The sequence below is a fragment of the Somniosus microcephalus genome, unplaced genomic scaffold (genome assembly GCF_052327205.1).
Source record: "Somniosus microcephalus isolate GS21.2 unplaced genomic scaffold, FLI_Smic_1.0 unresolved_chr2, whole genome shotgun sequence".
NCBI lineage: Eukaryota > Metazoa > Chordata > Chondrichthyes > Squaliformes > Somniosidae > Somniosus > Somniosus microcephalus.
In genome coordinates, this window is record NW_028225180.1 from 82,920,429 (window position 1) to 82,947,153 (window position 26,725).

The 26,725-nt window shown below is 49.2% G+C and overlaps 1 protein-coding gene across 2 annotated transcripts in view; it reads left to right on the forward strand.

Moving 5' to 3' along the window:
- Nucleotides 1–3,783: 3,783 nt before the first annotated feature.
- The window catches only part of LOC147092927 (breast cancer metastasis-suppressor 1 homolog), a 52,677-nt gene continuing 29,735 nt past the window's right edge, over nt 3,784–26,725 (forward strand). Inside the window, exons 1-2 of one of the 2 annotated variants that reach the window (XM_085976239.1) lie at nt 3,784–4,281; nt 7,225–7,332. In XM_085976239.1, the coding sequence (XP_085832365.1) occupies nt 7,328–7,332 (5 nt within the window). In that variant the 5' untranslated portion in view covers nt 3,784–4,281; nt 7,225–7,327. The remainder of the gene's footprint in view (nt 4,282–7,224; nt 7,333–26,725) is intronic. The other variant, XM_085976240.1, reaches the window with a different exon arrangement.

The following is a 26,725-nucleotide window of genomic DNA, read 5'->3' on the forward strand; positions in this document are numbered from 1 at the left end:
CGTATAAAATTCTGACAGGACTGGACGCAGGGAGGATATTTCCCCCGGCTGGGGGGGGGCGGGTCTAGAACGAGGGGTCACAGTCTCAGGATACGGGGTAGGACATTTAGGACTGAGATGAGGAGAAATTTCTTCACTCAGAGGTTGGTGAACCTGTGGAATTCTCTACCACAGAAGGCTGTGGAGGCCAAGTCACTGAATATATTTAAGAAGGAGATAGATAGATTTCTAGACACAAAAGGCATCAAGGGGTATGGGGAGAGAGCGGGAATATGGTATTGAGGTAGAGGATCAGCCATGATCATATTGAATGGCGGAGCAGGCTCGAAGGGCCGACTCCTGCTCCTATTTTTCTATGTTTCTATGACATAAAAGATCCCATGGCTCTATTTCGAAGAAGAGCAGGGGGAGTTCTCCCCGGTGTCCTGGGGCCAATATTTCTCTCTCAACCAACATCACTAAAACAGATCCGGTCATTATCACATTGCTGTTTGTGGGAGCTTGTTGTGCGCAATTTGGCTGCTGCGTTTCCTACATTACAACAGTGACCACACTTCAAAAGTACTTCATTGGCTGTAAAGCGCTTTGGGATGTCCTGAGGTTGTGAAAGGCGCTACATCAATGCAAGTCTTTCTTTTCTTTCAGGCAGTGCATTCCAGATCAAAACAACTTGCTGTGTAAATTTCCCCCCCCCGCCCTCATCTCCCCCTCTGGTTCTTTTGGCAATTATCTTAAATCTGTGTCCTCTGAAAGAAAGACTTGCATTTCTCCAGCGCCTTTCACGACCACCGGACGTCCCAAAGCGCTTTACAGCCAATGCAGTAATTCGGAAGTGTGGTCACTGTTGTAATGTAGGAAACACAGCAACCAATTTGCGCACAGCAAGCTCCCACAAACAGCAATGTGATAATGACCGGATCATCTGTTTTAGTGATGTTGGTTGAGGGATAAATATTGGCCCCAGGACACCGGAGAGAATGCCCCTGCTCTGGTTACCTCCTGCCACTGTAAACAATGTCTCCTTATTAACTTTCATCAAAAAACAATGAGTGCAGTCAAAAAAACTGCCCCCTTGTTCCTCCCAATTGCAGTCCTTCTAATAGCAAGTGAAGATCGGTCATCATATGACAGCCTTTCTTGGTCTTATGCCTGTGATTTTAAACCAAGGCCCCATCTACCTGTTCTAGTGAACGTAAAAGATCTCAATATATCAATCAACGAACAGGGAGTCCCCCTGGTCAGTCATCCCTCCTTTAACGGACACCAGCAAAACAGATTAACTGGCCATTCATCTCAGTTAATCTTTGTGGAACTTTGCGGTGTGCAAATTTGCTGCAGTATTTGCCTGCATAAGAGTGACTGCTCTGAACAATTTCATTCATTGGCTTTGAATCATTTTGGGATGTTCTGAGGAGGGGCTGTATAAATGCAAGTGCTTTCTTTGAAGATCTGTCCAAGGCCAACATTCAAAACGTCCTTCCAATAGCAGTCCTAATTGCGGTCCTCGCAACTGTAGGGTCTTCCAATAGCGCGTCTCCCAACTGCGGTCCTCCAATAGCTTCTTCTTCTTCAGCAGTCCCTCGGAACCGAGGATGACTTGCTTCCACATTAAAAATGAGTTTTCAGGTGACTGATGAGTCCAATGCGGGACCTACAGTCTCTGTCACAGGTGGGGCAGACGGTGGTTGAAGGGGCGGGTGGGTGGGGTGCTTGGGTTGACGTGCACTCCTTGCGCTGCCTGCGCTTGGCTTCCGCTTGCTCCCGGCGAAGAGACTCGAAGTGTTCGGCGCCTTCCCGGATGCTTCTCCTCCACTTGGTGCGGTCTTGGGCCAGGGATTCCCAGGTGTCGGTGGGGATGTTACACTTTTTCAAGGAGGCTTTGAGGGTGTCCTTGAAGCGTTTCCTCTGCCCACCTGGGGCTCTCTTGCCGTGTCGGAGCTCCAAGTAGAGTGCTTATTTTGGGAGTCTCGTATCAGGCATGAGGACAATGTGGCCCATCCATCGGAGCTGATTGAGCGTAGTCAAAGCTTCGATGCTGGGGATGTTGGCCTGAGCAAGAACACGGACGTTGGTGCGCCTATCCTGCCAATGGATTTGCAGGATCTTGCGGAGGCAGCATTGGTGGTACCTCTCCAGTGCTTTGAGGTGCCTGCTGTACATGGTCCATGTCTCTGAGGCATACAGCAGGGCGGGTATCACTGCTGCTCTGTAGACCATGAGCTTAGTGCTGGGTTTAAGGTCCTGGTCTTCAAACACTCTCTTCCTCAGGCGACCGAAGGCTGCACTGGCACACTGAAGGCGGTGTTGGACTTCATCGTCGACGTCTGCCCTTGTTGACAGTAGGCTCCTGAGGTATGGAAAGTGGTCCACGTTGTGCAAGGCCTTGTCGTGGATTTTGATAATCGGGGGGCAGTACTGTGTGCCGGGTGCAGGTTGGTAGAGGACCTTTGTCTTACGGATGTTTAGTGTAAGGCAAATGCTCTCGTACGGTGGCATAGTGGTTAGCACTGTTGCCTCACAGCGCCAGGGACCCGGGTTCAAATCCGGCCTCGGGTGACTGTCTGTGTGGAGTTTGCACATTCTCCCCGTGTTTGCGTGGGTTTCCTCCGGGTGCTCCGGTTTCCTCCCACAGTCCAAAGATGTGCGGGTTAGGTTGATTGGCCATGATAAAAAATTGACCCTTAAGTGTTAGGGGGGATTAAATACGTGGGGTTACGGGGATAGGGCTTGGGTGGGATGGCTGTCGGTGTAGGGACCGGGTGCTAGGGTTTGGATGATCAGCCATGATCTCATTGAATGGCGGAGCAGGCTTGAAGGGCCGAATGGCCCACTCCTGCTTCTATCTTCTATGTTTTGATGTACGCTTCGGTGAAGATGTTGACGATGGTTTGGAGTTCGACCTTCAAGTGAGTGCAGACGCAAGCGTCGTCTGCATACTGTAATTCGACGACAGAGGATGGGACGACCTTGGATCTGGACTGGAGGCGACGGAGGTTGAACAGTTTCCTGTTTGTTCTGTAAATTAGCTCCACTCCAGTGGGGAGCTTACTGAGGGTGAGATGAAGCGTTGCAGCAAGGAAGAGCTTTGGTGCGATGACACAGCCTTGTTTGACCCCGGTGTGTACGTGAATTGGGTCTGTGGTGGAACCGTTGGTCAGGATCACGGCTTGCATGTCGTCGTGAAGCAGGCGGAGTCCCTCACCAACTGCAGTCCTCCAATAGCAGTCCCATAGAAACATAGAAGATAGGAGCAGGAGTAGGCCATTCGGCCCCTTGAGCCTGCTCCGCCATTTAATGAGATCATGGCTGATCATCCAAATTCAGTGCCCTGTCTCCGCCCCATATCCCTTGATCCCTTTAGCCAATTACAGTCCTCCAATAGCAGTCCCTCCCAATTGCTGTCCTCCAATAGCAGTCTCCCCAACTACAGTCCTCCAATAGCTGTCCTCCAATAGCAGTCTCCCCAACTACAGTCCTCCAATAGCAGTCCTCCCAATTGCTGTCCTCCAATAGCAGTCTCCCCAGCTACAGTCCTCCAATAGCAGTCCTCCCAGCTGCAGGTGGCAGCAGCACCTCCTCGCACAGTCGCCGGTGCCCACCGGCGGCCCATCTTGACCACCACCAACAACAACTCCTCTTCCAGCGCCCGCAGTCGCCGCCCCTTCCCTTAACCACGCCCACCCTGCGCTCCGATTGGCCGAGCAGCCGGTCCCGCCTACCTCCGGCTGCCTCCGATTGGCCGAGCGGCGGGGAGGCTGGCTGTCAATCAAGGGCTTTCGCCAACCGCTCCCCTTCTCTCAATTCCTGATCCGTCCTGAAAGTTGCTGGAAGCTCCCGAGCGCAGTCAAAAAATAAAAGATTAACTAACTTAAAACTTCTCGAAAGAATAAGAAAAAAAAAAGAATTAAATGCAATTCCTTCCCACACGGCAAAACTTTTTTTTTGTGTTTGAAGCGAGAGTAAGCCGGCCCGCCGCCGGCAGCAGCAGCAGCATACATCCTGCCCCTCGGAGCGCCACTGGGCGACTGGCGAGCGGCCGCGCTCCGGCCCCGGCCACACCGCCGCGCTCGAACCTTCCAGAGCCCGCCGACCGTTACTCTTAAAGCGAGGATGTCCCGGCCGATTCATCTTTAAAAAAAACCAACATTTTAAAAATTAAACATATTTCTCCAAATCTTAATATTCGCCCCCGCTCCCAAAAGAAAATTAAACACTCTTTTCCCTTTCCCTCCTTTTGCTTATAAACTGGACCCTTTGAGCAGCCTGGCGCGCATCGGAGCGGTGAGTGTCTCCCTTTAATTTTCTTTTTTTATATAAACGTAAATTTCTTTTTTTTTTACGATGTCGTTTTCTTTTTTTTAAACATAATTTCTTCTTTTCCCCACCGCCACTAACTACCCTTGTAGGCGCATTCGCTCCTTCTTTACCTCATTTCAAAAGTTTCTTTCACTTTCTTCAAGCCGCGATTTTCTTTTCCCTCCCGCGATCTAAAATTATTTTTAATTATTTTTTTTAATCTTGTGCATCCCTTTTGGCTTGGTGTGTTTCTTTTTTAGACGCCTAAAGCTTTCAACAAATTGGCATCAACTCTTTCATTTTCTTCAATGTTTTTAAATTTTCAATTATTGTGTTTTTTTTAAGATTAACATTTTCATTTGACAAATAATTCCTTTTTATATTTTAGTTGTCCCTTAAAAGTTCATAAATTAAAATAACGTGCAGATTTAAAATAATGAACTTTTATGGGACAACTAAAATATAAAAAGGAAATAGTCGTCAAATGAAAATGTTAATATTAACAAATTAAAATAACGTGCAGATTTAAAATAGTTAATATTTACATTTTCATTTGACGGCTATTTCCTTTTTATATTTTAGTTGTCCCTTAAATGTTCATTATTTTAAATCTGCACGTTATTTTAATTTGTTAATATTTACATTTTCATTTGACGACTATTTCCTTTTTATATTTTTGTTGTCCCTTAAAAGTTCATTATTTTAAATCTGCACGTTATTTTAATTTGTTAATATTTACATTTTCATTTGACAGCTATTTATATTTTAGTTGTCCCATAAAAGTTCATTACTTTAAATCTGCACGTTATTTTAATACTAACTTTTTAAAAAGTGGTTTTAATTTTAAAGAGCGTTTGTTTCTTTTAAGAAATGTTCAAACATTACTTTCTTAACATTATTTTACTTTGAGATATGTTTGTCACTTAATTTCTTGACATTTTTAATTTCCTTCCAATTTTTAAAAAAGTCTTGAATATTTCATTTTTTATTCCATTTCATCTGAAATTTAGATTTATGTTATTTAGTCATAACGGCACAGAAGGAGGCCATTCGGCCCATCGAGTCCGTGCCGTCTCTCTGTAGAGCAATCCAGTCAGTCCCATTCCCCCGCTCTATCCCCGTAGCCCTGCAAGTTTATTTCCCTCCAGTGCCTATCCAGTCTTCCCTTGAAAACATTGAGTGTCTCTGCTTCCACCACTTCCATCGGCAGCGAGTTCCAGGTCCTTGCCACTCGCTGCGTAAAAAAGTTTTCCCTCACATCCCCCCCCCCTGTATCTCTTGCCCAAAACCTTAAATCTGTGTCCCCTAGTCCTTGTACCATCAACTAGTGGGAACAGCCTTTCCCCGTCTAGCCTATCCAAACCCGTCATAATCTTGTACACCTCTATCAAACCACCCCGCAACCTCCTTTGCTCTAATGAAAACAAATCCAGCTTCTCCGACCTGTCCTTGTAGCTAAGATCCCCCATCCCCGGAACCATTCTGGTAAATCTCCTCTGCAGCCTCTCGAGGGCCTTCACATCCTTCCCAAAGTGTGGTGACCACAACTGGACGCAATATTCCAGTTGTGGCCTAACCAGCGCTTTATAAAGCTTCAACATAACTTCTCTACTTTTGTACTTAATTTTAAATACTTTTCGATCAAAAGCATTTAATTTAAAATCCTTAACAATTCTTCATTGAACTGAAGAAAAATTCATTTTTTATTTCAAATTAAAATTGTTTTAATTCAGAACATATTTCAATTTTTTTTTCAACAAAATGACGGTGTAATTTCTGCCAAATATTACTTTAACAAAAGTCCTGTGTAGGATTACACAGGATATACGGCCCAACCTGTCCATGCCGGTGTTTATGCTCCACTCGAGCCTCCTCCTGTCTTTCCTCATCTAAATCTATCAGCATAACCCTCTATTCCCTTCTCCCTCATACGCTTGTCCAGCCTCCCCTTAAATGCATCTATACTATTCGCTTCAACCACTCCCTGTTGTAGCGAGTTCCACATTCTCCCCACTCTCTGGGTAAAGAAGTTTCTCCTGAATTCCCTATTGGATTTCTTGGTGACTATCTTATATTGGTGGCCTCTAGTTATGCTCTTCCCCACAAGTGGAAACACTCTCTCTGTATCCACTCTATCGAAACCTTTCATCATTTTAAAGACCTCTATTAGGTCACCCCTCAGCCTTTTTTCAAGAGAGAAGAGACCCAGCCTGTTCATCCTTTCCTGATATGTAGACCCTCGCATTTCTGGTATCATCCTTGTAAATCTTCTCTGCACCCTCTCCAGTGCCTCGATATCCTTTTTATAATATGGCGACCAGAACTGTACGCAGTGCTCCAAGTGTGGTCTAACCAAGGTTCGAGACAGGTTTAGCATAACTTCCCTACTTTTCAATTCTATCCCTCTAGAAATAAACCCTAGTGCCTGGTTTGCCTGTTTTATGGCCTTGCTAACCTGCGTCGCAACGTTGTGATTTGTGTATTTGTACTCCGAGATCCCTTTGTTCCTCTACCCGACCCAGACTCGCACCCTCCAAGTGATAAGTGACCTCCCTATTCTTCCTACCAGAATGTAATACCTCACATTTATCTGTGTTGAACTTCATTTGCCAATTATATGCCCATTCTGCAAGTTTATTAATGTCCTCCTGTAATTTGTTGCAGCCCTCCTCAGTATTGACTATCCCCCCCAATTTGGTGTCCGCTAAATTTAGAGATTGTGTTTTTGATTCCAAAGTCTAAATCGTTAATGTAAATTGTGACCGGCAGTGGTCCCAGCACTGATCCTTGTGGAACACCACTACCCACCTTCTGCCACTGTGAATAGCTGCCCTTTACCCCTACTCTCTGCTTTCTGTCCTGAAGCCAGCCAGCAATCCATTCTGCTACTTGTCCCCTGACTCCGCATTCTCTGACCTTGTTCATCAGTCTATTATGGGGTACCTTATCGAAGGCCTTTTGAAAATCCAGATAAATTACATCTACCGCATTACCCTTGTCTACTCTCTCGGTTACCTCTTCAAAAAATTCAATGAGGTTGGTCAAGCAAGACTTTCCCTTTTGAAATCCATGCTGACTATTCATTATTATATTTTTGGTTTCTAGATGTTCTATTTTCTCCTTTAGTAGAGAGCTGTGCCTCAGTGCTATACAGTGAAGCTATATCGAAGTTGTGACCAGGATTTCAGTGTTCTTTAATGGTGCATGGGTGGAGTTTACAAACCTGAGCTGTGAAGGACACCCAGCGTAAGTGTCACACACTCAGTATTGGGAGAGAGATTTGTGATCAGAAAGAGGGAGACATATCAATTTCGTAAACAGAAATCACGGTAAATTCCTCCAAATAACCAAGTTGGCAGGTCTGAAGTAGTACAATTGTGAATTCTATCCTTCCAAATGTATGTCAGCGCAACACTGGGGTACAGTACTGGTGGGAACAGGTCTGTCACTGTATAACACTGGTACACTACTGGTGGGTACAGGTCTGTCGCTGTAACACTGGGGTACAGTACTGGTGGGTACAGGTCTGTCATTGTATAACACTGGGGTACAGTACTGGTGGGTACAGGTCTGTCACTGTATAACGGGTACAGTACTGGTGGGTACAGGTCTGTCACTGTGTAACACTGGGGTACAGTACTGGTGGGTACAGGTCTGTCACTGTATAACACGGGTACAGTACTGGTGGGTACAGGTCTGCCGTTATATATCACTGGGGTACAGCTCTGTCACTATAACACGGGTACAGTACTGGTGGCTACAGGTCTGTCGCTGTATAACACGGGTACAGTACTGGTGGGTACAGGTCTGTCACTGTATAACACTGGGGTACAGTACTGGTGGGTATAGGTCTGTCACTGTATAACACGGGTACAGTACTGGTGGGTACAGGTCTGTCACTGTATAACACTGGGGTACAGTACTGGTGGGTATAGGTCTGTCACTGTATAACACGGGTACAGTACTGGTGGGTACAGGTCTGTCGCTGTATAACACAGGTACAGTACTGGTGGGTACAGGTCTGTCACTATAACATGGGTACAGTACTGGTGGGTACAGGTCTGTTGCTGTATAACACTAGGGTACAGTACTGGTGGGTGCAGGTCTGTCACTGTATAACACGGGTACAGTACTGGTGGGTACAGGTCTGTCACTGTATAACACTGGTACAGTACTGGTGGGTACAGGTCTGTCACTGTATAACACTGGGGTACAGTACTGGTGGGTACAGGTCTGTCACTGTATAACACGGGTACAGTACTGGTGGGTACAGGCCTGTTGCTGTAACGGGTACAGTAATGTTGGGCACAGGTCTGTCACTATATAACACAGGTACAGTAATGTTGGGCACAGGTCTGTCACTATATAACACGGGTACAGCACTGGAGGGTACAGGTCTGTCGCTGTATAATACGGGTACAGTACTGGTGGGTACAGGTCTCGCTGTATAACGGGTACAGTACTGGTGGGTACAGGTCTGTCACTGTATAACACTGGGGTACAGTACTGGTGGGTACAGGTCTGTCACTGTATAACACTGGGGTACAGTACTGGTGGGTACAGGTCTGTCACTGTATAACACTGGGGTACAGTGCTGGTGGGTACATGTCTGTCACTGTATAACACTGGGGTACAGTACTGGTGGCTACAGGTCTGACACTGTATAACACGGGTACAGTACTGGTGGGTACAGGTCTGTCGCTGTAACACTGGGGTACAGTACTGGTGGGTACAGGTCTGTCACTGTATAACACGGGTACAGTACTGGTGGGTACAGGTCTGTCGCTGTATAACACGGGTACAGTACTGGTGGGTACAGGTCTGTCACTGTGTAACACTGGGGCACAGTACTGGTGGGTACAGGTCTGTCGCTGTATAACGGGTACAGTACTGGTGGGTACAGGTCTGTCACTATATAACACGGGTACAGTACTGGTGGGTACAGGTCTGTCACTATAACATGGGTACAGTACTGGTGGTTACAGGTCTGTCACTGTATAACATGGGTACAGTACTGGTGGGTACAGGTCTCTCGCAGTATAACGGGTACAGTACTGGTGGGTAAAGGTCTGTCGCTGTATAACTGGTACAGTACTGGTGGGTACAGCCCTGTCACTGTATAACACTGGGGTACAGTACTGGTGGGTACAGGTCTGTCACTGTATAACACGGGTACAGTACTGGTGGGTACAGGTCTGTCGCTGTATAACACTAGGGTACAGTACTGGTGGGTACAGGTCTGTCGCTGTATAACGGGTACAGCACGGTGGCACAGTGGTTAGCACTGTTGCCTCACAGCGCCAGGGACCCGGGTTCGAATCCGGCCTCGGGTGACTTGTCTGTGTGGAGTTTGCACATTCTCCCCGTGTTTGCGTGGGTTTCCTCCGGGTGCTCCGGTTTCCTCCCACAGTCCAAAGATGTGCAGGTTAGGTTGATTGGCTATGATAAATTGACCCTTAGTGTTAGGGGGATTAAATACGTGGGGTTACGGGGATAGGGTGGGATATGTGTTGGTGTAGGGGTTACAGGGATTGGGTGGGATATGTGTTGGTGCAGGCCCGTTGGGCCGAAATGGCCTCTATCTGCACTGTGGGGTTTCTGTGATTCTGTGAGTACTGGTGGGTACAGGTCTGTCACTGTATAACACTGGTGTACAGTACTGGTGGGTACAGGTCTGTCACTGTATAACACTGGGGTACAGTACTGGTGGGTACAGGTCTGTCACTAACACTGGGGTGCATTACTGGTGGGTACAGGTCTGTCACTATATAACACTGGGGTACAGTACTGGTGGGTACAGGTCTGTCACGAACACTGGGGTACAGTACTGGTGGGTACAGGTCTGTCACTATATAACACTGGGGTACAGTACTGGTGGGTACAGGTCTGTCACTGTATAACACTGGGGTATAGTACTGTTGGGCACAGGTCTGTCACTCACGGGTACAGTACTGGTGGGTACTGGTCTGTCACTGTATAACGGGTACAGTACTGGTGGGTACAAGTCTGTCACTGTATAACACTGGGGTACAGTACTGGTGGGTACAGGTCTGTCCCTATATAACACTGGGGTACAGTACTGGTGGGTACAGGTCTGTCGCTGTATAACACTGGGGTACAGTACTGGTGGGTGCAGGTCTGTCAAGGTATAACACTGGGGTACAGTACTGGTGGCTACAGGTCGGTCACTGTCTAACACTGGGGTACAGTACTGGTGGGTACAGGTCCGTCCCTGTATAACACTGGGGTACAGTACTGGTGGGTACAGGTCTGTCACTGTAACACTGGGGTACATAGAAACATAGAAGATAGGAGTAGGCCATTCGGCCCTTCGAGCCTGCTCGGCCATTCAATGAGATCATGGCTGATCATCCAAATTCAGTGCCCTGTCCCTGCCTTCTCCCCATATCCCTTGATCCCTTTAGCCTGAAGAAATGTATCCAACTCTTTTTTGAATATATTTAATGAACTGGCCTCCACCGCCCTCTGTGGCAGAGAATTCCACAGGTTCACCACTCTCTGGGTGAAGAAATTCCTCCTCATTTCAGTCCTAAATGGCTTACCCCTTATCCTTAGACTATGACCCCTGGTTCTGGACTCCCCGGCCGTTTTAAACATCCTTCCTGCATCTAGTCTGTCCAGGCCTGACAGAATTTTATAGGTTTCGATGAGATCCCCTCTCAGTCTTCTAAACTCCAGTGAGTATAAGCCCAATCGACACAATCTCTCCTCATACGTCATTCCTGCCATCCCAGGTATCAGCCTGGTGAATCTTCGCTGCACTCCCTCCATGGCAAGAACGTCCTTCCTCAGGTAAGGCGACCAAAACTGCACACAATACTCAAGGTGCGGTCTCACCAAGGCCCTGTACAACTGTAGCAAGACATCCTTGTTCCTGTACTCGAACCCTCTTGCTACGAAGGCCAACATACCATTTGCCTTCTTAACCGCCTGCTGCACCTGCATGCTTACCTTCAGCGACTGGTGCACAAGAACACCCAGGTCTCTTTGCACTTCCCCTTCTCCCAATCTATTGCCATTCAAATAATAATCTGCCTTCCTGTTATTGCCACCAAAGTGGATAACCTCACATTTATCCACATTATAGTGCATTTACCATGTTTCTGCCCAATCACCCAATCTGTCCAAATCGTACTGGAGTTTCACGACATCCTCCTCACAGCTTACCCTCCCACCCAGCTTTGTGTCGTCTGCAAATTTGGAGATATTACATCCAATTCCCTTGTCCAGATCATTAATATATATTGTGAACAGCTGGGGTCCTAGGACCGATCCTTGTGGTACCCCACTAGTCACTGCCTGCCACTCGGAAAACGACCCGTTTATTCCAACTCTTTGCTTTCTGTCCGCCAACCAGTTCTCTATCCAAGTCAATACCTTGCCCCCAATCCGATGTGCCTTAATTTTGCACGAGAATCTCTTATGTGGGACTTTATCGAAAGCCTTCTGAAAGACCAAATACACCACATCCACTGGATCTCCCTTATCTATTTTACCAGTTACATCCTCAAAAAATTCCAGTAGATTAGTCAAGCATGATTTACCTTTTGTAAATCCATGTTGACTTTGTCCGATCCTGTCACTGCTTACCAAGTGCTCTGCTATTACATCTTTTATAATAGATTCTAGCATTTTCCCCACTACCGATGTCAGGCTTACCGGTCTGTAATTCCCCGTTTTCTCTCTACCACCTTTTTTGAATAGTGGGGTAACATTAGCTACCCTCCAATCCATGGGTACTGTTCCAGAGCCTATCGAGTTCTGGAAGATGACCAGCAATGCATCTACTATTTCTAGGGCCACTTCCTTAAGTACCCTGGGATGTAGATTATCAGGCCCTGGGGATTTATCGGCCTTCAGTCCCATCAATTTTCCTAACACCATTTCCCTACAAATACTGATTTCTTTCAGTTCCACCCTTTCATCAGGCCCTATGTTCCCCAGCATCTCTGGGAGGTTATTTGTGTCCTCCTTTGTGCAGACAGAACCAAAGTATGAATTTAGTTGGTCTGCCATTTCTTTGTTTCCCATTATAAGTTCCCCTGATTCTGACTGTAAGGGACCTACGCTTGACTTCACCAATCTTTTTCTCTTCACATATCTATAAAAGCTTTTACAGTCAGTTTTTATGTTCCCAGCTAGCTTACTCTCATATTCTATTTTCCCTTTCTTAATTAATCCCTTTGTCCTCCTTTGTTGAATCCTAAACTGCTCCCAATCCTCAGGATTATTGCTTTTTCTGGCCAATTTATAGGTCCTCTCCTTGGATCTTATGCTATCCCTAATTTCCCTTGTTAGCCACAGGTCTGTCACTAACACTGGGGTACAGGTCTGTCACTGTATAACACTCGGGTACAGTACTGGTGGGTACAGGTCTGTCGCTGTATAACACTGCGGTACAGTACTGGTGGCTACAGGTCTGCCACTGTATAACACTGGGATACAGTACTGGTGGGTACAGGTCTGTCACTGTATAACGGGTACAGTACTGGTGGGTGATGCGCTATCAATTACTCATAAAAGACTGAGAGTTAGAAGAGTAACTAAAGGCTTTTATTAACAACAGAATGGAGGTCTGCCTCGAGTGGTCGACCGGTCCAGGATACGAAGGGCTGGGGAGCAGTCACCTTTATACTAGGACCTGTGGGAGGAGTCAGCCGAGGCATGTCCAGGCATGTACACAGTGGAATACAAACAGGACAAACAGGAATACAAACAGTGGTTTACCACATTCACCCCTTGTTTAAAATTGAGTCCGTCGGGGTGAAGTGTATTAAAAGTTAGTGTATTGGAGTCTCTCCGGAGGTCTTGTCTGCCGCTGTGATCGGCGTGGCGACGGCAGGGGTAGTGAAGCTTCCGGCGTCAAGTCCAGCGTAGGCTGTGGCACAGGCGTGTCGTCCTCGTAGATGTCGAGCGGGTCGCGGGGCCCAGGCCTGCCGTCTGCTGGGGCTGGATATCGGATCGTGGGGGGGGGTGGTAGTGGGTAGTGGGTTACTGTGGTCCCCGAGGGTGCAAGGTCTCTTATGGAGACTGTGTCCTCCCGCCCGTCCGGGTATGCGATGTAAGCATACTGGGGGTTGGCGTGGAGGAGGTCGACCCTCTCGACCAGGGGGTCCGTTTTATGGGTCCTCACGTGTCTTCTCAGTAGGACCGGCCCTGGGGACGTCAGCCATGGCGGTAGCGATGTCCCTGATGTGGACTTCCTTGGGAAGACAAACATTTTCTCATGAGGGGTGGCGTTAGTGGCAGTGCAGAGCAGTGACCGAATAGAGTGGAGCGCATCGGGGAGCACATCCTGCCAGCGGGAGGTTGGAAGGCCCCTAGACTTTAAGGCTAGCAGGACGGCCTTCCAAACTGTCGCATTTTCTCTTTCCACCTGTCCGTTCCCCCGGGGGTTGTAACTGGTGGTCCTGCTTGTGGCAATACCCCTAGTTAGCAGGTACTGACGGAGTTCGTCGCTCATAAACGATGAGCCCCGGTCGCTATGGATATAGCTGGGGAAGCCGAACAGGGTGAAGAGGTTGTTCAGACATTTAATGACCGTGGCACTGGTCATGTCCGGGCAGGGGAAGGCGAACGGGAAACGGGAGTACTCATCAATAATATTGAGGAAGTACACATTGCGGTCGGAGGAGGGGAGAGGCCCTTTAAAATCAACGCTCAGGCGCTCGAAGGGGCGAGTGGCTTTTATCAGGTGGGCCCTGTCTGGTCTATAAAAGTGTGGTTTGCACTCAGCGCAGACTTGGCAGTTCCTGGTCATGGTCCTGACCTCCTCAATAGAGTAAGGCAGGTTGCGGGCCTTGATGAGGTGGAAGAACCTGGTGACCCCCGGGTGGCAGAGGTCATTGTGGAGGACCCGTAGTCTATCGATCTGCGCGCTGGCGCAGGTGCCACGCGATAGCGCATCCGGGGGTTCATTTAGCTTCCCGGGCCGGTACAAGATCTCGTAGTTGTTGGTGGAAAGTTCGATTCTCCACCTCAAGATCTTGTCATTTTTGATTTTGCCCCTCTGCTTGTTGTTAAACATAAAAGCAACTGAACGCTGGTCAGTGAGCAGGGTAAATCGTTTTCCGGCCAGGTAGTGCCTCCAATGACGCACAGCCTCCACAATCGCCTGGGCCTCCTTCTCAACAGCGGAGTGTCTGGTCTCCGGGCCTTGGAGGGTTCGTGAAAAGAAGGCCACGGGTCTCCCCGCCTGATTGAGGGTAGCGGCCAGGGCAAAGTCGGACGCGTCGCTTTCCACCTGGAAGGGGATGGATTCGTCCACTGCGTGCATGGTGGCTTTGGCAATGTCCTCCTTGATACGGTGGAAGGCTAAGCGGGCCTCTGCCGTCAAGGGAAAAGAGGTGGACTTGATCAGCGGACGGGCCTTGTCCGCATAGTAGGGGACCCACTGGGCGTAATAGGAGAAAAACCCTAGGCACCTCTTCAGGGCCTTGAGGCAGTGGGGCAGTGGAAGTTCCATAAGGGTCGCATCCGGTCGGGGTCGGGGCCGATGACTCCGTGTTCCACAACACAGCCAAGGATGGCGAGGCGGTTTGTGCGGAATATGCACTTCTCCTTGTTATATGTCAGGTTTAGGAGTTGGGCGGTGCGGAGGAATTTTTCGAGGTTTGCGTCATGGTCCTGCAAGTCACGGCCGCAGATGGTCACATTGTCCAGATATGGGAAAGTGGCCTGCAACGCATTTTGATCTACCATCCGGTCCATCTCCCTTTGGAAGATGGAGACCCCGTTGGTGACGCCAAAGGGGACCCTAAGGAAGTGATAGAGGCGGCCGTTTGCCTCAAAGGCAGTGTACTGGCGGTCCTCAGGGCGGATGGGGAGCTGGTGGTACGCTGATTTCAGGTCAATGGTCGAGAAGACGCGGTACTGCGCGATCTGGTTGACCATATCAGCTATACGGGGGAGTGGGTAGGCGTCCAGCAGGGTGTCGCGATTTATTGTCTGGCTGTAGTCGATGACCAGGCGCTGCTTCTCGCTGGTCTTAACGACCACAACCTGGGCTCGCCAGGGGCTGGTGCTGCCCTCAATAATCCCTTCTTTCAGGAGCCGCTCCACTTCGGTTTTAATGAAAACCCTGTCCCCGGCACTGTATCGCCTGCTCTTTGTGGCGATGGGCTTACAGTCGGGGGTGAGGTTAGCAAACAGTGGTGGGGGGGTGACTCTGAGTGTGGAGAGGTTGCACCTGGTGCGCGGCGGGCAATTTGGAAGCTGCTGGCTGCGGACTGTGAGTGGGGGTAGGGGTCCACCGTACGCCATCGTAACACTTTTAAGGTGGCACTGAAAATCTAACCCCAGCAGGACGGCAGCGCAGAGGTCAGGCAGGACCAGAAGTTTAAAATGATCGTACACGGTCCCGTCTACTACGAGTGTCACCACGCAGTAGCCGCCGATGTCCGCCGACTGGGACTCGGAGGCCATAGAAATCCGCTGTTGCGCAGGCAGGACTGGGAGAGAGCAACGCCGCACCGTGTCGGGGTGGATGAAGCTCTCCGTGCTCCCAGAGTCAAAAAGGCAGATTGTATCGTGACCATTTACCTTAATGTCCATTGTGGAACTGGCCAGTTGGTGCGGTCTCGCTTGGTCCAGTGTAACGGATGCCAGCGTAGGGGTCGGTGTGTCGCTGCGGGTATCAGATGAGGCGGTGTCGGGGGCCTGCTGCGTCCCGGCTGTCGTCCAAGATGGCGGCGTCCATGATCCCCATGTGGCTGGAGGCGTCCAAAATGGCTGCTGTACCGGTGATTCGCACACGGCCGGGGAGGTCCAAAATGGCGGCCTGCATGGCCCACACGCGGCGCTGCTGGGGTTCGGGGTGGCTTTGGCCCTGCAGACGCTAGCGTAGTGTCCCTTCTTCCCGCAGCCCGAGCAGATCGCGTTTTTCGCCGGGCAGCGCGCTCTGGGGTGTTTTGCCTGGCCACAGAAGTAGCATTTCTGGCCTTGGGGCACTGCTGTCTGGCCTTGGGACACTGCTGCGGTAGTTGGGCCGTTGTTGGGGTGTGGCTGGGGTGGCACGGCGCTATGAGGCGGTCCTACCGTGTCCCAGGCTGTCATTCCCCGCGGCGTCCACGGTGCAGAGGAGTAGGCATCCATGCCCTGGTAGGCTGCATCCAACGATAGTGCGAGTTCAGAGGCCTTGTTGAGGTCGAGGTTACTCTGCTCCAACAGTCGCTGTCGTGTGTAATTGGATCTGTGGCCCGCTACAAAAGCGTCCCGGATAAGTTCCTCTGTGTACACGGCGGCCTTTACATCCTAACAACCACAGGCCCGGCCAAGCACAGACAGTGCCTGAAGGTATTCCACGGTCGATTCCCCAGGTTGTTGTTTACGACTCCCCAGGAGGTGCCTGGCGTACACTTCGTTCACTGGGCGCGTGTACTGGTCCTTGAGGAGCTTGATAGCATCCGCGTACGAGGTCGCGTCTTGGATGACCGAGTACACTCGGTGGTTCACTTTGGAGGTCAGGACATCCAGTTTGTCCTCGTCCGATTTGATTGCTTCGGAGGCGGTCAGGAATTTTTCGAAACACTTAAGCCAGTGAGTAAACTTGGTGGATGAGTCCGCCTCCCGATGATCTAAGTCCAGGCATGCTGGTGTGAGGATCTTCTCCATTATAAAAATGTTGTTAATAAAATTGATGCGCTATCAATTACTCATAAAAGACTGAGAGTTAGAAGAGTAACTAAAGGCTTTTATTAACAACAGAATGGAGGTCTGCCTCGAGTGGTCGACCGGTCCAGGATACGAAGGGCTGGGGAGCAGTCACCTTTATACTAGGACCTGTGGGAGGAGTCAGCCGAGGCATGTCCAGGCATGTACACAGTGGAATACAAACAGGAATACAAACAGTGGTTTACCACAGTGGGTACAGGTCTGTCACTATAACACTGGTACAGTACTGGTGGGTACAGGTCTGTCACTATAACACTGGGGCACAGTACTGGTGGGTACAGGTCTGTCACTGTATAACACTGGGGCACAGTACTGGTGGGCACAGGTCTGTCGCTGTACAATGGGTACAGTACTGGTGGGTACAGGTCTGTCACTGTATAACACGGGTACCGCACTGGTGGGTACAGGTCTGCCGTTATATATCACTGGGTTACAGTACTGGTGGGTACAGGTCTGTCACTGCATAACACTGGGGTACAGGTCTGTCACTATAACACTGGGGTACAGTACTGGTGGGTACAGGTCTGTTGCTGTATAACACAGGTACAGTACTGGTGGGTACAGGTCTGCCACTGTATAACACTGTGGTACAGCACTGGTAGGTACAGGTCTGTCACTGTATAACACTGGGGTACAGCACTGGTGGGTACAGGTCTGCCACTAACACTGGGGTACAGTACTGTTGGGCACAGGTCTGTCACTGTATAACACGGGTACAGTACTGGTGGGTACAGGTCTGCTGTTATATATCACTGGGGTACAGTACTGGTGGGTACAGGCCTGCCGTTATATATCAGTGGAGTACAGTACTGGTGGGTGCAGGTCTGTCGCTGTATAACACTGGGGTACAGTAATGGTGGGTACAGGTCTGTCACTGTATAACACTGGGGTACAGTAATGGTGGGTACAGGTCTGTCACTATAACACTGGGGTGCAGTACTGGTGGGTACAGGTCGTCACTATATAACACTGGGGTACAGTACTGGTGGGTACAGGCCTGTCACTGTATAACACTGGGGTACAGCACTGGTGGGTACAGGTCTGCCACTAACACTGGGGTACAGTACTGTTGGGCACAGGTCTGTCACTGTATAACACGGGTACAGTACTGGTGGGTACAGGTATGCCGTTATATATCACTGGGTTACAGTACTGGTGGGTACAGGTCTGTCACTAACACGTGTACAGTACTGGTGGGTACAGGTGTGCCATTATATATCACTGGGGTACAGGTCTGTCACTGTGTAACACTGGGGTATAGTACTGGTGGGTACAGGCCTGTCGCTCTAACACTGGGGTACAGTAGTGGTGGGTACAGGTCTGTCACTATATAACACTGGTACAGTACTGGTGGGTACAGGTCTGTCACTGTATAACACTGGTACAGTACTGGTGGGTACAGGTCTATCACTGTATAACACTGGGGTACAGTAGGTCTGTCACTGTAACACTGGTGTGGAGATGCCGGAGTTGGACTGGGGTGGACAAATGTAAAAAGTCACACAACACCAGGTTATAGTCCAACAGCTTTATTTGAAATCACAAGCTTTCGGAGCGCTGCTCCTTCTTCAGGTGAAGTGGAGAAATGCATAAAGACACAGCTTATATAGTCAGAGAATCATGTCAGATGTTTACAGGTAACCTTTCCAACTGCCATTTATCACACCTCGGCAGAGAGAGAATCACAGCAGTCAAAGGTGTGAATGGTGTCCAAACAGGTCAGTCAGGGAAACATTACATCAAAGAACAATGAGGTGGGGTCACAAGGGGTCAAATATTGCAGATGCTGGGGTCTGTATGAAAAACTGTAACACTGGGGTACAGTACTGGTGGTACAGGTCTGTCACTATAACATTGGGGTACAGTACTGGCGGGTACAGGTCTGTCACTGTATAACACTGGGGCACAGTACTGGTGGGTACAGGTCTGTCACCGTATAACACTGGGGCACAGTACTGGTGGGCACAGGTCTGTCACTAACACGGGTACAGTACTGGTGGGTACAGGTCTGTCGCTGTACAACACGGGTACAGTACTGGTGGGTACAGGTCTGTCACTGTATAACGCGGGTACCGCACTGGTGGGTGCAGGTCTGCCGTTATATATCACTGGGTTACAGTACTGGTGGGTACAGGTCTGTCACTATAACATGGGTACAGTACTGGTGGGTACAGGTCTCTCACAGTATAACGGGTACAGTACTGGTGGGTAAAGGTCTGTTGCTGTATAACGGGTACAGTACTGGTGAGTACAGGCCTGTCACTGTATAACACTGGGGTACAGTACTGGTGGGTGCAGGTCTGTCACTGTATAACACTGGGGTACAGTACTGGTGGGTACAGGTCTATCACTGTATAACACTGGGGTACAGTAGGTCTGTCACTGTAACACTGGTGTGGAGATGCTGGAGTTGGACTGGGGTGGACAAATGTAAAAAGTCACACAACACCAGGTTATAGTCCAACAGCTTTATTTGAAATCACAAGCTTTCGGAGCGCTGCTCCTTCTTCAGGTGAAGTGGAGAAATGCATAAAGACACAGCTTATATAGTCAGAGAATCATGTCAGATGTTTACAGGTAACCTTTCCAACTGCCATTTATCACACCTCGGCAGAGAGATAATCACAGCAGTCAAAGGTGTGAATGGTGTCCAAACAGGTCAGTCAGGGAAACATTACATCAAAGAACAATGAGGTGGGGTCACAAGGGGTCAAATATTGCAGATGCTGGGGTCTGTATGAAAAACTGTAACACTGGGGTACAGTACTGGTGGTACAGGTCTGTCACTATAACATTGGGGTACAGTACTGGTGGGTACAGGTCTGTCACTGTATAACACTGGGGTACAGTACTGGTGGGTACAGGTCTGTCAGTGTAGAACACTGGGGTATAGTACTGGTGGGTACAGGTCTGTCGCTGTATAACACTGGGGTACAGTACTGGTGGGTACAGGTCTATCACTAACACTGGGGTACAGTACTGGTGGGAACAGGTCTGTCACGATATAACACTGGGGTACAGTACTGGTGGGTACAGGTCTGTCACTGTATAACACGGGTACAGTACTGGTGGGTACAGGTCTGTCACTAAAGCACTGGGGTACAGTACTGGTGGGTACAGGTCTGTCGCTGTATAACACTGATACAGTACTGGTGGGCACAAGTCTGTCACTAACACTGGGGTACAGTACTGGTGGGTACAGGTCTGCCGTTATATATCACTGGGTTACAGTACTGGTGGGTGCAGTCTGCTGTTATATATCACTGGGGTACAGTACTGGTGGGTACAGGCCTGCCGTTATATATCAGTGGAGTACAGTACTGGTGGGTGCAGGTCTGTCACTGTATAACACTGGTGCAGTCCTGGTGGGTACAGGTCTGCCGTTATATAACACTGGGGTACAGTACTGGTGGGTACAGGTCTGTCACTGTATAACAATGGGGTACAGTAATGGTGGGTACAGGTCTGTCACTAACACTGGGGTACAGGTCTGTCACTGTATAACACTGGGGTGCAGTACTGGTGGGTACAGGTCGTCACTGTATAACACTGGGGTACAGTACTGGTGGGTGCAGGTCTGTCGCTGTATAACGCTGGGGTACAGTACTGGTGGGTACAGGTCTGTCACTAACACTGGGGTACAGGTCTGTCACTGTATTACACTGGGGTACAGTACTGGTGGGTACAGGTCTGTCACTAACTCTGGGGTACATTACTGGTGGGTACAGGTCTGTCTCTGTATAATACTGGTACAGTACTGGTGGGTACTGGTCTGTCACTGTATAACACGGGTACAGTACTGGTGGGTACAGGTATGCCGTTATATATCACTGGGTTACAGTACTGGTGGGTACAGGTCTGTCACTAACACGTGTACAGTACTGGTGGGTACAGGTGTGCCATTATATATCACTGGGGTACAGGTCTGTCACTGTGTAACACTGGGGTATAGTACTGGTGGGTACAGGCCTGTCGCTCTAACACTGGGGTACAGTAGTGGTGGGTACAGGTCTGTCACTATATAACACTGGTACAGTACTGGTGGGTACAGGTCTGTCACTGTATAACACTGGTACAGTACTGGTGGGTGCAGGTCTGTCACTATAACACTGGAGTACTGTACTGGTGGGTACAGGTCTGTCACTGTATAACACTGGGGTACAGTACTGGGGTTACAGGTCTGTCACTGTATAACACGGGTACAGTACTGGGGGTACAGGTCTGTCACTAACACTGGGGTACAGTACTGGTGGGTACAAGTCTGTCACTGTATAACACTGGGGTGCAGTACTGGTGGGTACAAGTCTGTCGCTGTATGACGGGTACAGTACTGGTGGGTGCAGGTCTGTCGCTGTATAACACTGGGGTACAGTACTGGTGGGTACAGGTCTGTTGCTGTATAACACAGGTACAGTACTGGTGGGTACAGGTCTGCCACTGTATAACACTGTGGTACAGCACTGGTAGGTACAGGTCTGTCACTGTATAACACTGGGATACAGTACTGGTGGGTACAGGTCTGTTACTGTATAACACGGGTACAGTACTGGTGGGTACAGGTCTGCCGGTATATATCACTGGGGTACAGTACTGGTGGGTACAGGTCTGCCGTTATATATCACTGGGTTACAATACTGGTGGGTGCAGTCTGCTGTTATATATCACTGGGGTACAGTACTGGTGGGTACAGGCCTGCCGTTATATATCAGTGGAGTACAGTACTGGTGGGTGCAGGTCTGTCACTGTATAACACTGGTGCAGTCCTGGTGGGTACAGGTCTGCCGTTATATAACACTGGGGTACAGTACTGGTGGGTACAGGTCTGTCACTGTATAACAATGGGGTACAGTAATGGTGGGTACAGGTCTGTCACTATAACACTGGGGTGCAGTACTGGTGGGTACAGGTCGTCACTGTATAACACTGGGGTACAGTACTGGTGGGTGCAGGTCTGTCGCTGTATAATGCTGGGGTGCAGTACTGGTGGGTGCAGGTCTGTCACTGTATTACACTGGGGTACAGTACTGGTGGGTACAGGTCTGTCACTAACTCTGGGGTACAGTACTGGTGGGTACAGGTCTGTCTCTGTATAATACTGGTACAGTACTGGTGGGTACAGGTCTGTCACTAACACTGGGGTACAGTACTGTTGGGCACAGGTCTGTCACTGTATAACACGGGCACAGTACTGGTGGGTACAGGTCTGCCGTTATATATCACTGGGTTACAGTACTGGTGGGTACTGGTCTGTCACTGTATAACACAGGTACAGTACTGGTGGGTACAGGTATGCCGTTATATATCACTGGGTTACAGTACTGGTGGGTACAGGTCTGTCACTAACACGTGTACAGTACTGGTGGGTACAGGTGTGCCATTATATATCACTGGGGTACAGGTCTGTCACTGTGTAACACTGGGGTATAGTACTGGTGGGTACAGGCCTGTCGCTCTAACACTGGGGTACAGTAGTGGTGGGTACAGGTCTGTCACTATATAACACTGGTACAGTACTGGTGGGTGCAGGTCTGACACTATAACACTGGGGTACTGTACTGGTGGGTACAGGTCTGTCACTGTATAACAATGGGGTACAGTAATGGTGGGTACAGGTCTGTCACTAACACTGGGGTACAGGTCTGTCACTGTATAACACTGGGGTGCAGTACTGGTGGGTACAGGTCGTCACTGTATAACACTGGGGTACAGTACTGGTGGGTGCAGGTCTGTCGCTGTATAACGCTGGGGTACAGTACTGGTGGGTACAGGTCTGTCACTAACACTGGGGTACAGGTCTGTCACTGTATTACACTGGGGTACAGTACTGGTGGGTACAGGTCTGTCACTAACTCTGGGGTACATTACTGGTGGGTACAGGTCTGTCTCTGTATAATACTGGTACAGTACTGGTGGGTACTGGTCTGTCACTGTATAACACGGGTACAGTACTGGTGGGTACAGGTATGCCGTTATATATCACTGGGTTACAGTACTGGTGGGTACAGGTCTGTCACTAACACGTGTACAGTACTGGTGGGTACAGGTGTGCCATTATATATCACTGGGGTACAGGTCTGTCACTGTGTAACACTGGGGTATAGTACTGGTGGGTACAGGCCTGTCGCTCTAACACTGGGGTACAGTAGTGGTGGGTACAGGTCTGTCACTATATAACACTGGTACAGTACTGGTGGGTACAGGTCTGTCACTGTATAACACTGGTACAGTACTGGTGGGTGCAGGTCTGTCACTATAACACTGGAGTACTGTACTGGTGGGTACAGGTCTGTCACTGTATAACACTGGGGTACAGTACTGGGGTTACAGGTCTGTCACTGTATAACACGGGTACAGTACTGGGGGTACAGGTCTGTCACTAACACTGGGGTACAGTACTGGTGGGTACAAGTCTGTCACTGTATAACACTGGGGTGCAGTACTGGTGGGTACAAGTCTGTCGCTGTATGACGGGTACAGTACTGGTGGGTGCAGGTCTGTCGCTGTATAACACTGGGGTACAGTACTGGTGGGTACAGGTCTGTTGCTGTATAACACAGGTACAGTACTGGTGGGTACAGGTCTGCCACTGTATAACACTGTGGTACAGCACTGGTAGGTACAGGTCTGTCACTGTATAACACTGGGATACAGTACTGGTGGGTACAGGTCTGTTACTGTATAACACGGGTACAGTACTGGTGGGTACAGGTCTGCCGGTATATATCACTGGGGTACAGTACTGGTGGGTACAGGTCTGCCGTTATATATCACTGGGTTACAATACTGGTGGGTGCAGTCTGCTGTTATATATCACTGGGGTACAGTACTGGTGGGTACAGGCCTGCCGTTATATATCAGTGGAGTACAGTACTGGTGGGTGCAGGTCTGTCACTGTATAACACTGGTGCAGTCCTGGTGGGTACAGGTCTGCCGTTATATAACACTGGGGTACAGTACTGGTGGGTACAGGTCTGTCACTGTATAACAATGGGGTACAGTAATGGTGGGTACAGGTCTGTCACTATAACACTGGGGTGCAGTACTGGTGGGTACAGGTCGTCACTGTATAACACTGGGGTACAGTACTGGTGGGTGCAGGTCTGTCGCTGTATAATGCTGGGGTGCAGTACTGGTGGGTGCAGGTCTGTCACTGTATTACACTGGGGTACAGTACTGGTGGGTACAGGTCTGTCACTAACTCTGGGGTACAGTACTGGTGGGTACAGGTCTGTCTCTGTATAATACTGGTACAGTACTGGTGGGTACAGGTCTGTCACTAACACTGGGGTACAGTACTGTTGGGCACAGGTCTGTCACTGTATAACACGGGCACAGTACTGGTGGGTACAGGTCTGCCGTTATATATCACTGGGTTACAGTACTGGTGGGTACTGGTCTGTCACTGTATAACACAGGTACAGTACTGGTGGGTACAGGTATGCCGTTATATATCACTGGGTTACAGTACTGGTGGGTACAGGTCTGTCACTAACACGTGTACAGTACTGGTGGGTACAGGTGTGCCATTATATATCACTGGGGTACAGGTCTGTCACTGTGTAACACTGGGGTATAGTACTGGTGGGTACAGGCCTGTCGCTCTAACACTGGGGTACAGTAGTGGTGGGTACAGGTCTGTCACTATATAACACTGGTACAGTACTGGTGGGTGCAGGTCTGACACTATAACACTGGGGTACTGTACTGGTGGGTACAGGTCTGTCACTGTATAACACTGGGGTACAGTACTGGGGTTACAGGTCTGTCACTGTATAACACGGGTACAGTACTGGGGGTACAGGTCTGTCACTAACACTGGGGTACAGTACTAATGGGTGCAGGTCTGTCACTAACACTGGGGTACAGTACTGGTGGGTACAAGTCTGTCGCTGTATGACGGGTACAGTACTGGTGGGTGCAGGTCTGTCGCTGTATAACACGGGTACAGTACTGGTGGGCACAGGTCTGTTGCTGTATAACACAGGTACAGTACTGGTGGGTACAGGTCTGCCACTGTATAACACTGTGGTACAGCACTGGTAGGTACAGGTCTGTCACTGTATAACACTGGGATACAGTACTGGTAGGTACAGGTCTGTTACTGTATAACACGGGTGCAGTACTGGTGGGTACAGGTCTGCCGGTATATATCACTGGGGTACATTACTCGTGGGTACAGGTCTGCCGTTACATATCACTGGGTTACAGTACTGGTGGGTGCAGTCTGCTGTTATATATCACTGGGGTACAGTACTGGTCGGTGCAGGTCTGTCGCTGTATAACACTGGTGCAGTCCTGGTGGGTACAGGTCTGCCGTTATATAACACTGGGGTACAGTAATGGTGGGTACAGGTCTGTCACTATAACACTGGGGTGCAGTACTGGTGGGTACAGGTCGTCACTGTATAACACTGGGGTACAGTACTGGTGGGTACAGGCCTGTCACTGTATAACACTGGGGTACAGTACTGGTGGGTACAGGTCTGTCACTGTATAATGCTGGGTACAGTACTGGTGGGTACAGGTCTATCGCTGTGTAACACGGGTACAGTACTGGTGGGTACAGGTCTGTCACATAAGAACATAAGAAATAGGAGCAGGAGTAGGCCAATCGGCCCCTCGAGCCCGCTCCGCCATTCAATAAGATGATGGCTGATCTGATCCTAACCGCCAATCCACTATCACAGAACTATCTCCTGAATCTAACAGAATTAGACACACGAAATAGGAGCAGGATCAGGCTACACGGCCCCTGGGCCCGCTCCGCTACCCACAGGGCCATGACCGATCCGAACCTAGACTCATGTCCAAATTCCTGCCCGCTCCCCGTAACCCTTAATTCCCTTTACTTCTAGGAAACTGTCTGTTTCTGTTTTAAATTTATGTAATGATGTAGCTTCTACAGCTTTTTGGGGCTGCATATTCCATGGACCTACCACCCTCTGAGTGAAGTAGTTCCTCCTCATCTCAGTTTTGAAAGAGCAGCCCCTTATTCTAAGACTATGCCCCCTAGTTCTAGTTTCACCCATCATCGGGAACATCTTCCCCGCATCCACCCGATCCAACCCCTTCACAATCTTATATGTTTGAATAAGATCGCCTCTCATTCTTCTGAACTCCAATGAGTAGAGTCCCAATCTACTCAACCTCTCCTCATATGTCCATCCCCTCATCTCCGGGATTAACCGAGTGAACCTTCTTTGTACTGACTCGAGAGCAAGTATGTCCTTTCTTAAGTATGGACACCAAAACTGTACGCAGTATTCCAGGTGCGGTCTCACCAATACCTTGTACAACTGAAGCAATACCTCCCTATTTTTATATTCTATCCCCCTAGCAATGAAAGCCAACATTCCATTGGCCTTCTTAATCACTTGTTGCACCTGCATACTAACCTTTTGAGTTTTGTGCACCAGGACCCCCAGATCCCTTTGTACTTCAGTACTTTCCAGTTTCTTGCCATTAAGATAATAACTTGCTCTACAATTTTTCCTGCCAAAGTGCATAACCTCACACTTTCCAGTATTGTATTCCATCTGCCAAATCTCTGCCCACTTACTTAGCCTGTCTATGTCCCCTTGAAGGTTTTTTATGTCCTCCTCACTCACTACTTTCCCCCCCATCTTAGTATCATCTGCAAACTTTGATATGTTACACTCGGTTCCCTCCTCCAAATCGTTAATATAGATTGTAAAGAGTTGGGGACCCAGCACTGACCCCTGCGGAACACCACTAG